Genomic DNA, 12,940 nt, shown 5'->3' on the forward strand with positions numbered 1-12,940 from the left:
TTCCCTGTTAATCCCCAGTAGCAGGGACAGCCAGCTCCAAGAGGCAATGAAGGTCGACTCCAGAAAACAAAATGAGCATGGTTGTCACGGTTCTTTCATATTTCCTGGTCATGAGGATTAACCAAATGCCAAGGGAGCAATAAACCTAGACAAAGTATTTGTGGCAACATCACAGAGGGCAGCTATGTGAACTACACCGAAAAAAAAAAATCTATCGACTGAAAGAAAGAGGAGGAAAAGCATAGGACTGTTTTCAATAAATTCTTCACTAAACCCAAGTCACCTAAAGCTGAAGAATTCAGGCACTGAGAGTAGAGAATCTGCACTGAATTGATCAAATATGGGGACACTGACTTTGTTTTTATTTTGGTCACTAAGAGAAACAACTGACCCTAAAAGTTAGAAGCCTACCTGAGGAATCAAAGGAAGGCTCTAGAGACAAAACACAAATCTGATCAGATCATTGGCTCCCTGCTGGTACTGGGACCAAATCAAAATCACTGGTTATGAATATAAAGGACCCTTCACAGGATATCACCTGCTTTTTATCCTCCTCGCCAGGCTCCTGGTGATTCCCATTTCCTGGAGCGACATATTTCTGTCAGGCCTGCCTACGTATCATAGCATATGCTATTCGCTGTGCTTAGAATGCCCTCTCCTCCCCCTTTTCTCTACTTGGCCAAGACCTCTTCATTGTTTCAGATCTATGGCAAATGTTTTTCTTCTGTGACACTCCCCGACCCCCAGTAACTTAAGCACTCATTCTCTTCTGTACATTTCCACAGCACATGGCACACACCTCTATTCTATACCAGCCACAGCAGCCGCATGACTGATGTGCAGTATATCCAGATGGATCATACACAACTTGAAGACACAATTTATGGTTAATTCATATACTTATCTTCAGCTCCTTAGTAGCTTTGTACATAGTAGGAGCCTGATAAAGTTTGCTTCATAAATAAATAAAGCAATGTACATTTAAAAGTAAATGCCCTGTTCTAGAGAAACTATAAGGTAAGTAAAATTTCTCCACCCATGGTTTCGATTATTGCCTCTAGGCTAAATGACTGTGAAATCAGTAATTCCAGCTCTGTGCTCATGAAGCTTTCAGACCAGAATATCCAGTTGCCTATTCAGCGGCTCAAAGTAATCTCAAAATCTGTGGGTCCCAAAGTGAACTCACCATGTTCCCTTTCTGACTCTGCTTCTCCCTCGATGTGCCCGATGGCACAATAGTTCCAGGGCCCTTTCACGTACCCAAGGCAAAAAACCAAGCCACATCCTTGATTCTGAGTTTTTAGTCCCTCCCACATCCAATTATCTAGTCCTATCAATTCTTCTTTAATATTTCTGGAATTGCATACTTCTTTCCATCCTCCATACTCAGAGGCAGTACATACACTGGAGTTGGGTTGTTGGGGCTCTAATCACAGCTCCATCTCACTATCTAGCTAAATGGAACTCTAGGCAAGCAATTTAACCTCTCTGTGCTTCATCTTCCTCATCTGTAAACAAAAAGTAACAACAGTAACTACCTTAACCATTTGTACGCCATAAGCATCTATAGATGCAAGCAGCAGACCTTTTTTAATTGAATTCAAAATATTGTGGTAGTTAACTGGTTAAAGAGTTGCAGCTTTATATATAAAGCATTTAGAACCAATATGGCTCACAGTAAGCATTCAACAAGGTGTCAGGTATTATACTAAGTCTGCACCAAAATCGATCTTAACCGCTTTTAATGCACTACTACCAAACCCAGTTAGTATGATCTGCACCTCATCTTCTTCACACTCAATTTCTTTCCAGTCTCATCTCTAACTGCTACTTGCTCTACTAATAATCAATTACCAGCAGTTCCCAGACTTTGGAGAGAAAAAGGAATCTGTTTAGGCCACGCCTCTACCTGGATCAACTCTTCTCTTTCACTTCCTTTTAATAATATTGATCACAACTAATATTTAGTGAGACACAATTACATCAAACATTTGCTGAACACTTTATATCAATCTACATATATAAAACCCTAATATGCAAATAGACTGAACTGCGGAACAACCCAACAACCGGTCACTATAATGTGCACTGACACCAAGGAGCACACGCAGAACATGAAGGGCATCGGCCACGGCGGGATGGTGGAGCAGGTGAGTGGGGGCACCAGACCAAGGCGGGGAGCTGGTCGCTGTCATTGGGGCAAGCCTCTGGTGATTACTGAAAATTCTTTGCTCTTACATGCTGCGGTCCCGCTGGGCACTTGCACCTGCACCTGCTGCCGGCACCAGAGTCGCTGCTCAACCCCCTGCCAGTGCCCAGCGCCAGCCCCAATTACTCAGTGCTGTCAGCGGGTGCAAGCGGTGGCTGCTGGTCCCAATCACCCCTCAGGGCTTCTCCACCTCCCCTGCTCCTGAGGAGCAATCGGGGCTGGCAGCTGCCTCTCACACCCACTGCCAGTGATGGCCCCGCTTGCACCTGCTGCCAGTGCCAGAGCTGCTGCTTGCACCCGCAGCCGGCCCTGATTGCCCCTGAGAGCTTCTCCACCTCCCCCTGCTCCTGAGGGGCAATCGGGGCAGCAGCTGCTGCTCGCAACCTGCTGACAGCATCGCCCCACTTGCACCCGCTGACGACACACGGTGAGCAGGGCCGGCACTGTCAGCACATGGGAGTGGTGGTGGGAGGGACGAGGCAGGGGCGCGGAGACCCGCCCCTGTGCCCACCGCAGCCTCGCAACTCACAATTCCTTTCAAGGTGCACGAATTCATGCACTGGGCCCCTAATTATCTAATAAAAGCCTTTCAACAACTTTGTGAGAAGCTTACTAGTATAGTCATCATTTACCAAAAAGGAATTGAGGTTACAGAGGAAGTAGGTTGCCCAAGGCTATATAGTTAACCAAGGCAGCTGAACTTAATTGCCTTTTTCTTTTTTAAAAATATATATTTTTATTGACTTTAGAGAGGAAGGGAGAGGGACACAGAGAGAGAAATATCAATGATGAGAGAGAATCACTGATCCAATGCCTCCTGCATACCCCTATTGGAGAACAAGCCCACAACCCAGGCATGTGCCCTAACCAAAAATCAAATCATGACCTCCTGGTTCATAGGTCATCACTCAACCATTGAGCCACGCTGGCTGGGCTAACTGCCTTTTTTCATAGGCAGGCTCTCTTTGGTCTTTCAGAATTCAGCTGAATTCTAATTCTATGCGCTATATCAGCAGCCTGTGCTCATTTCTGTCATGACTTGTCATAGTCCTACTGATCTGGTAACTTCTCTGTCCCCTCATCAGAGAGTAATGTTCCTGAGGGCAGGGACCACACCCACATCTATGTTTTTGTTTTAATATATTTTATTGATTTTTTACAGAAAGGAAGGGAGAGGGATAGAGAGTTAGAAACATCGATGAGAGAGAAACATCGATCAGCTGCCTCCTGCACACTCCCCACTGGGGATGTGCCCGCAGCCAAGGTACATGCCCTTGACAGGAATCTAACCTGGAACCCTTTAGTCTGCAGGCCAATGCTCTATCCCCTGAGCAAAACTGGTTAGGGCTGTGTGTTTTTTATTTATTTATTTTTTTATTGTCTAAAGTCTTACTTATGCCCACATCTGTCTTATATTCCTTAGCATAGTGCCTAGGAGACAAAAGGTACGAAATAGATCTCCACTTAATTAGCAAATGGATATACTAAGTGTCAAACTTAATCTCCTGCTTAGATTCACTTTGGTAGTAAAAAAAGCTACAGCCTACGAAACTGAGTAAAATGTATTCTTCCTTTGGGATTAAAGCCCCTTCAGGGATGTGATGTGCTAATACTGTAATTTCCAACATGCATATTACACTATTGGCCTTGCCACTATCACCTAAAAGGTATAAAGGAAAGACAGTGATAAAAACACATTTTAAGCAATAACCAGCTATGAAAGGGGTACAGGCAGTGCACTAGGCGAGAACAGAATAAAACCCAACTTCCCTCTGACTCCCAAGCAATCATTCCCTTTAACACAACTTAGGGAAGAACTGCCCCGAGGAACAAAGATGAGCACAGTTTCAAGAGTAAAGTCTAAACTAAACTTTCAGTTTTATGAGAAATTTTTTAATCAAGAGGTGTTTTATTTAGCAAATTTTTCACATCTAGAGTAGAAAAAAATTGTCATGGAGTAGGGTGTTCACCTGACATGGATAAGAGGTGACATTCACTACCAGGAGACTTGGGTCTGAGTTGTTCTATTACTTATTCACCATTAATTGGACTGTATGACTTATGAGGACCAGCAGAGCAGGTGTCATTAAGAAGTGCCACAGTTTGGAGAATGAGCACACGACTACACCTGAGAAACACAGCATCAGTGCTGATGAGCAGAGTCCTGGAGACAGCTGACCTTCCTGCAGTGGACAAAACAACTGTCCTTTCTACCTTCTGTGAGTCAGAGCTCTGAAGATGAGAAAAATTAAACTTCCCCTTTGTCATTGGGAAGACCTTTGATCTCTAGGAGCCACGCAAGAGCCACACTAGTTCTAAAATGTCTTATTACCACTCCCCCAACAAGGGAAAATCTGGCCCTAGTGAAGTAATTTCATCCTATTTAATAAGGTAAGAAAATAAACAACAACCCCACATAAGCCTTTTCTCACAGAGTTCCCTTCTCACTTACATTATGAAATGTCTTCTAGGGTTTGTTCTCAAGTTGAAACTGCTAAAACAACCTGCCAGGTGAGAATCGGTTACCAATAGAGGAAAAACAGCACTGCTTAAACCAAGTATTCATTGCATACCGATCGCCCAGGATCTGAAATATATCACTAATGCCCATGGGGCTTTGGCTTCATCTAAAGCCTTGCAGCCAAGCAGCAGAAGTACCCCAAACCAGCAACAGCCACTAAGACAGAAGTCACGAGGAGGCAGAAAGGTGGCCCCTTCTTTTTAAAGAAAAGTGCCCAAAGCTGAGTGTTATTGTCTTACCACCCAAAATTACCCTTGAAATCAAGGAGTAAAGATGGAATAACTACTATTATAAAGCTCTCACTTGATCCAACCCCCATTTACCACAATGTGGGTAAGAATGCATTAGCAACATAGGGATCAGACTCCAACTTAAAGCTCAAAGAACTTGACAGTGGAGGGGCCCATGAGATCTTCTAGTTCCAACAGATAGATCTAGCTCAAAATAAATAAAACCACAATTCGGAGAGTTACAGGATGCAATTAACATCACCATCAGATGTTCTGCTGGTACCAGAAACAGGGCTGGAACTATGGGCTCCTAACTAACTCCAGCAGCATCCTCCTGACCATTTGAACAGAGCAGGAAAGTCATTCCATCTGTTCACCCCATTCTATTTCATGCAACAAACAATGTAACTTAAATCCCTTGAGCCACAAAGCAGGACCTAATGTCCTGTACTTTATCAATTACAATTTCCTGGCATTTTGGAAGAATTACATTTTGAAAGGGGGAAAGGACAGGAAAGCCACACAGACACCATCTGCACGTACGTTGATCATGGCATTGGATGTGATCCTGAAGAGTGTGGCCCGTTCGTTGACCTGCTTGATCTTCTCGTTGCTCTCGGCAGGCAGCCTCAGGGACTCCAGCTCACTGAGGGAGCGCTGCAGCGCGGTGCCGTGCTTGGCTATCAGGTCATTGCATGTGCTCAGGTCCTCCACTTTGCTGGACAAGGTCCGAAGGGTATTCTGCAGCTCTGTTTTGTCAGTTTGTGAGACAGACTCTTCATCTCCTGACTCATCTGCAGAAGCAAAAGGTCACTTACATGATTCCAGGTCCAGAAGTGAGAGCCTGAACCCTGCCAACTCGGCCCACAACCAAACTGACACTCCTCCCATTGTGCGTTCTGACCACCCGACAGCTTGCCATTACCAGACTTCTCCAGAGTGTTGTCCACAGCCCACCTGCCTCACAAACACCTGGAGTTCTCCTTATAGGTGTACTCACTGGCCCCACCCCCAGGGACTCTGATTTGGCTAGTGTGAGGTAACGTCCAGAGACTTGCATTTCGAATAAGCCCCCCAGGTAATTCTGATGCACACTGAAGTTTCAGAACCTAGAGATCAGGATGGAAAAGCTAACTGGCTCCTGGGGTTAGGTATGAATTACTGAGCCTTTGCACTTTAGCATGAGGGTTCCAATCCAGCCCCAGCTGATTATTACTGCAAATCCACTATCACTTGTTAGGTGTTCGGTAGGCCCTGTATGACATGGGTTGAGAATCACAGTCTAGCTCCTTATAAACAAAAGATTAATTAATTTATTTGTCTTTTCTGAAGAGAAGAAAATAAAAAAATTATCTTTTCTGACATTATAGCCACATTGCACTGAAATCAATGCAAGGTCTTCTGTTAAATGACTCTCCAATAATAAGTCAAGCAGACAGCTATGTTGTACCTCTCGCTACCAGATCTGTACTTAATACTTTTGTAACTGCAAAGTGTTTCTCCAGCAGTGGCACCTCTTTTGGGCAGGGAGCCAAACCTCAGCACTAAAATCAAAAGAAAAGAAGGAAAGACCTAACGCAACTGCTAGGCAGAGAGGCAGGGCCAAAATGAAAACATAGCCTGTTACCAGAATGTTTACAAAGCAGTGAACTTTCCTTTCACTGCCTAGTAGATAGTAAATATGGTATGGGAAATGACAGGGGGCAAGAAAAACAACAGGTGAACACAAGTCAGCAGATGACCATCGTGGTCAGCTCCAAGTGAACAAGCTCAGTATGCTTAAACTATCAACATCTACGGGGGAAATCCTACCATTTTCCTTAAAGAAAAATACAAAGATTATCAGATTGCTCTTTTTCAGTGAAACTAAGGTAGCAAAATGAAGCTGTTTCACAGAAAATGTCACATAAAATGTTTTTGGCAGTCTACGAAGATTGTTTCAACTCCACTAACAAATAGCTAAGGAGAAGTCAGGAGAAAATTAAAAAGTAAGATAAATACAAATTGGGAGTTGTAATAATCCTAAGACTGATCTAGCAATAAAATCATCATTTCTCATAATTGTAAGATAGTCAATTGGCATTAAAACCCAAAGGATAACTGTTTATGCCTGTATGTCGTAAACCTCAACCTCAGCAGTCCTGGCATTTGGGCCAGATAGCTAACTCTTTGTTGTGGGTGGCTGTCCTCTGCATTGCAACAGCTTCCATGGCCTCCCTCGCCTCTACTCACTACAAGCCAATAGCACCAGCACCTCTCATCTGGGACAAGTAAATGGCTCCAGACATTGCTGAGTGTCCCCTGTAAGGCAGAACCGGCCTCACTTGAAAACCATCTCTCCAGGTGAAACACTGCATGATGTACCTGAGACATCTAGGTGATAGTTGATAATTAAATGACAACGAAGGATAAAATAAGATGTGTGCGTAAGAGGAGCAAATGAAAAGTTTCCCTGACAGTGTTCTTTGCTCCCTACCTGATTCTGCCAGCATCTTCACAGCCTTGGCCTTGGCCAGTTCCAGGGCCGTCACCCAGCGCTGCCGCTCCACTTCTGAGCTGGCCTTCAGATGGTAGGTCTGAGCACCCCCATTGGAGATGATGAAGTTGCAGGAGTCCTCCACAGTGATGTTGGCTGTGGCCAGGTTGATGGTACCACGGCAGGTATGTCTCATTTCTGCCTTTGACCTGCAATAACGAGGCAAAGACATGCTAAGTAGAAAGCTGTGGGTGGTTTGTCCTTGATCAATTCCATTTCTTTTCATAACTTTTGAAAACATAGTAGTCTTAAGGAGCAAATTCTAATATTTCCCTGAAATTCAAGAACCAGTCAGTAGGGATTTCCTTTCAGAGCCCAAGTATTGTTTCTGAGTCAGATTGTATTGCTCTGCTGTTCTTCTCACCCTTAGCTGTTTAAAAAGAGGCTCCATTGAAGTATAAGGATAAACTATAAATTCAGCAATTTTAACGGTATGATTCAGTGAGTTTTGACAACGTACATAACTGTGTAAGCACCTCCACAATCAAAATATAGACTATTTCCATCTCCTCAAGAAGTTCCCTCATGCCCTTTTGCAAGTAGGAATTACTTTTTATTTAGAAAGTTGTAATTATAAAATAGTGCTTTATAAACTCATGCATTTTACATGTACTGAACAATCTCCCCCAAATGTAACTCAGCCCAAATGAGACCTGTCACACTGCTTAGAATTGTACTGCAGAAGTATAAGGCACACTTACATGATTAGAGTATTAAATACTGACTACAGTTCAAATGATATGAAATAGGAATAAATAGTTTTCTGTGGGAGAAAAGACAAAATAATCATAAAAGAATCATCAGGTGTCTAATCTTTCTCTGCCAGGTTCTTCCCTAAGGCCCACTGACCTCTACTGGTGGCAACTCCTAAGCCATCCTATTAATAGCTAGGAAAGATTCAGCAAATCTGTTCTCAGAGGGCTGGGTGTAAAATTTTTCCCCATCGCTACTGGCAATTCTATTCATAGACTAACTTTTGAACTTTACAGGACCGCTTGGTGACAACAAGCTACAAGAGACTTCACATGAGCTATCAAGCTGTTAGCACAACTGGGTGTACAGTGTGAACTGTGCTAATTTCCCCATCACCTGCTGGCTATGCCCAGGGACCTGCCTGTTGAGACCGCAGTTTTCCCTGACCAACTTGGAGCATAAAGAGGTCAAAGTCCTTTGCCAACTGCCATAGTGCAAAGCAGAGCCATTTCCCTTTCACTGGAGCCAAGCGCCAAACACACCTGGCACATCCAGAATCTCTGCAAGCCAAAAATGACACAGGCCCGTCCCCATAAAGTAACTAGGTGTGTTTGAGAGAGTTGGTTTCCTGTGCTTAGGAAGATAGATTCCCTATTGTTCAGTTTGTCACATGAAACTGGTTTTTCATCCTCAAATGCACAAATGAGCTGTATGGGATGGCCAGGGGGTCTCAACAGACTGGGCCACTTTCCATCCTCTGCACCTGCCACACTGTAATGTGAATCCCTGTTTTTTCTATTCTTCCCTCCCCTCCCCCAAGCTTCAGTTACATTATGAATAATGCAGGCCGAATTACAGACCCACAGCTGACTGTCCGCTTACCCTTGCTTTCTACTCCTAAGGTGCTTCTTGGACCTTCTACCTCATTCCTCACAATGTGTTGGTACTTTTCACAAATCACTTCCTAGGAATCTCTGCCTGTTCATCTTCATGAACTAAAAAGTTTCTCAAATTATATAAAGTCTGTAGCAGTTTCAAAAATACAAAGAAATCCTGGGAATAAGGTTGCCTTGACCTCAGGGCTCTTGGGTTTGGGCAAATACACCAATGGCTATACATGATTATTGAAGCTAAAAAAAAGAAATTACTTCCAGGGTACAAAGTAAGTTCTTCAGGCACTACAATATTAGGTGGTATTTTCTAGCTAGAAATTTCTTCCCTGAAAAGGCCAGTTGAAACAGTAACTCCATCTCTAGAAGCTAGCCAGGAAAACTAATACCGTGGGCCTGTCATGATGTGTCTGGGAGAGCTGGGATTCTACATTCGGTTTTAAATAACTGGCCATCTGTGTAACTAAGTATGTAAGGAAGAACAGGATACATAAAAAGAGGCAAGTGGTGTTGCCAAAGCCTCTTAGGACAGTTCATCAGAGGACAGGTCTAGGAAAAACAGGATCTCAGTTAAAAAGAAAACAGTATTTTTAAAAGGCATGTGTATAGGAAATGACAGGTTTTGGAGGCATGAAAAGCAAGAGGAATGACAACTTAGCCAAACAACTCTAGGAAGATGGGAACCGGAAGAAAACTATTAGGTAGAATAGACTACCAACATAGTTGGCCGGATGTATTTCAATGTGATTTTGAGGGTAATGCATAGACTTGATAACTCTGGATCCTGTTGCTTGGTTGATTTGTGGGTGGTACTATCTTAGCTGGCAAGGACAGGCCCATGGCATAGTTCCCAACATGTGGTTTGGTATGTTTTGGAAGGAGTTTTATCTGTGGTCAGACAGGTACCACTAGCTCTTGTAAGAGAGAAGTCAAAAATGGTTACAAGTACTTGAAGAAAACACATTAAGTTATTAATGTCCAATCAAAATCAATATTGATTAGGACTGGTACTGATCAAAGAATCAACTGGCTGGGAAAGTGGATCTGGTAAGAACTTGGATGAGGAAAAATGATCATACACTAAGACCCTTGGCTGGTACACACTTTTGAAAATGGGGAATCAGTGTTAACAGTGACTTACAAGTCAAATTAAGATATGAACCAACTGAACATTAGAATGATGGTCCGTTAATTTTTTTAAATATGTTTTTATCCACTTTAGAGAGAAAGAAAGGGAGAGAGAGAGAGAGACATTGATTGGTTGCCTCCTGCAAAGTCGCACCCCAACCAGGGATGGAACCCACAACCTGGGTATGTGCCCTGACCGGAAATCGAACCAGTAACCCCTCGGTGCATGGGACGACACTCAACCAACTGAGCCACACTGGTCAGGGCTGATGGTCAGCTTAATAGATAAACATGAAGTTGAGTAGGGGAAAAGCTTTGGAGCAAACACAATTTCTTATTTTTTATCTAACCTTAAAGTCCTAGATAAGTAATTAGAAGAGGTTAAAATTAAAATTAATTCTGAATATAATAATGCAAATAATATACAAAACCGGTTACAATTAATGTCGCTTAAGCAGTGAGGAGGCACTAAGGCATTTTCCACTGTTCCTAACTCCAATTAAACCTCCAACTCGCACATTTGATTTCTCCTAAAAATTTTCTAAGGGCCAATAAAATAGAGTTAATGGAAGAGATTCTTTACCCTAACTCTTCTGGTGGCAGAGTGACTACTGGCAGAGGAAAAGAAATAGAGTGAGCTGCTCTTAACAGCAGCGTTCTGTGACCCAAATATGATGGTCTTCATAAAAATATTTAATTAGAAACGCCATTACACTAAGCAAAGTCTCCCTGTATACATTTTGAATATAATAAACACAGTAACCATGAGCTATAAACTTAGTTGCTATTGATAATTACCTCTATATCTGATTCATGTAATACTAACCTGGGTTTTAGGTTATGGTGGTGTGAACAGAACTAGTTTCAAATCCTGACTCCTCAAGACTTTGGGAAAGTTGCCCAAGCTAAGTCTCAGTTTCCTCATCAGGAATATGGGAATATCTCCTAATTCCCAGGTTGTTGTACCTAAAACACCTATCAGCCGAACCGGTTTGGCTCAGTGGATAGAGCGTCGGCCTGCGGACTCAAGGGTCCCGGGTTCGATTCCGGTCAAGGGCATGTACCCTGGTTGCGGGCACATCCCCAGTGGGGGGCGTGCAGGAGGCAGCTGATCGATCTCTCTCATTGATGTTTCTAACTCTCTGTCCCTCTCCCTTCTTCTCTGTAAAAAATCAATAAAATATATTTAAAAAAAAATAAAACACCTATCAAAACTGTCTAGCCCTCAGAAAATGTTTACGCCCTGTCCCCAAATCCGGTATCTTAACCCCTCTATCTATAGTAACATGAGTAGCCAAAAACATGTTATGTTATGGCAAGTCTGTCACCATAAATATATAAGACATACATTGTTGAACAGAAATAAACCATACCAAAGACATTCTTTTTTTAATAAACAAACCAAACTAGCCAGAGACCCCAGAAATATTACTGGATGGAAAACTTAAATCATTCTCACGGGAGGAGGTGGGGCAAGCAAAAATAAAAGCAGTACTGGAGTGCACATCTTCATTCTGAGCTGTCTGACTAGGAGAAAACATACCCAAGTCTTGGAGAGATAAGGAAGACAGGGGATAGATGGAGGCCACCCGGTCCTTGTGCCTGAATGTGGAGAGAGCAACGGCGGGTACATCAAGGGCTGCTAATAACCTTGAAATTTGGAGACTGGGCACGGACAGCTAAAACTAAACCTTGGGACTTTTATGCTAAGTTCCTTGGGAGCAGTGCCTGGGCTTTGCTCTTCTATATGTGTCCCCTGGCACCTACAACAACGTCCTCGTGCAGAATTAATCATTGCACCCACGTGCTGGTGGAAACATAATGGAATGGCCAGGGGCCGAGGGGTAAGGTATGGCACCGAGGCTGGGCAACCCAGGTAGAGGGGTACGTCGTGGGGCATGCTCTCTCCGTGATGGTGGGCTCGGGTCGCGGGCTGTCAATGCGCGCAGGTGACTAAAGGGGGCCCGGGGCGACCTTGGCTGCGGGGCCGGCTGGAGAGGGCGACGGCGAGGGAAGGTGGGCTGCAGTAGGGGGACAGCGCCCCGGAAGCAGTTACCTGTAGTAGCTTAGTAGCCCGTTGCTCAGCACAAACCAACGCGGCTGGTAGCGTTTGGCATAATTGGTCCATTTGAAGAGCCAGCCTTCTAGAGCTGAGCCCGAACCCCCAGCACCAGAGCCGCCCCAGCCCCTGGCTGGGCTCACCTCCGCCACTGCCCTGGCCCCAGGGCCCCAGCTGCTCGCAGATGCCATGGCAACAGTGCCCACAGCCGCCTCCGCTTCCCACCACTGGGGGACTGGTGCCGCCGCCGCCTTGAACTGCCACCGCCCGGAGACACAGAACCAGAACCGCCTAGGAGAGCCTCTGTTGCCGCTGGAGAGCCGCACACAGCCAGAGCATCTGCTGCCCTGTCCCACCCGCGCCTAGGGTCACCGCCCTGCTGGGCCCGCCAGGGGAGGAGGGACTGGCTGCCTGGAAGGAGGAAATCATTGGTGCTTTCCTGAAGTCTCCAGCACTTATGGAGGACTCGAGAATTCAGAGTGCCCGGCCAATTTGACCGTGGATTGGCTAGTGTTTCCGCCACTCATTTCATTTTATGTTCCCGTCACTGCCACGTCACCCGCTCCCATCATTCTTCCTAGCGTCCCTCTTCCGCCCTAAGGATTGGTGGTTGGTATCAGCTGCTCAACCTCTTCTACCATTGACTGCATCAGTTGGGGAAAAAGGGAGGTGTC

General features: G+C 44.5%; 1 protein-coding gene across 1 annotated transcript in view; it reads right to left on the reverse strand.

The window, feature by feature from the left end:
• The window catches only part of OSBP (oxysterol binding protein), a 34,388-nt gene extending 21,931 nt beyond the window's left edge, over nt 1-12,457 (reverse strand). The window contains exons 1-3 of the mRNA XM_006762513.2: nt 12,264-12,457; nt 7,437-7,645; nt 5,504-5,754 (exon numbers count right to left, since the gene is read on the reverse strand). Coding sequence (XP_006762576.2) covers nt 5,504-5,754; nt 7,437-7,645; nt 12,264-12,457 — 654 coding nt within the window. The remainder of the gene's footprint in view (nt 1-5,503; nt 5,755-7,436; nt 7,646-12,263) is intronic.
• Between the last annotated feature and the right edge of the window lie 483 nt (nt 12,458-12,940).

Source organism: Myotis davidii, unplaced genomic scaffold, assembly GCF_000327345.1.
Source record: "Myotis davidii unplaced genomic scaffold, ASM32734v1 scaffold818, whole genome shotgun sequence".
NCBI classification, from domain to species: Eukaryota; Metazoa; Chordata; class Mammalia; order Chiroptera; family Vespertilionidae; genus Myotis; species Myotis davidii.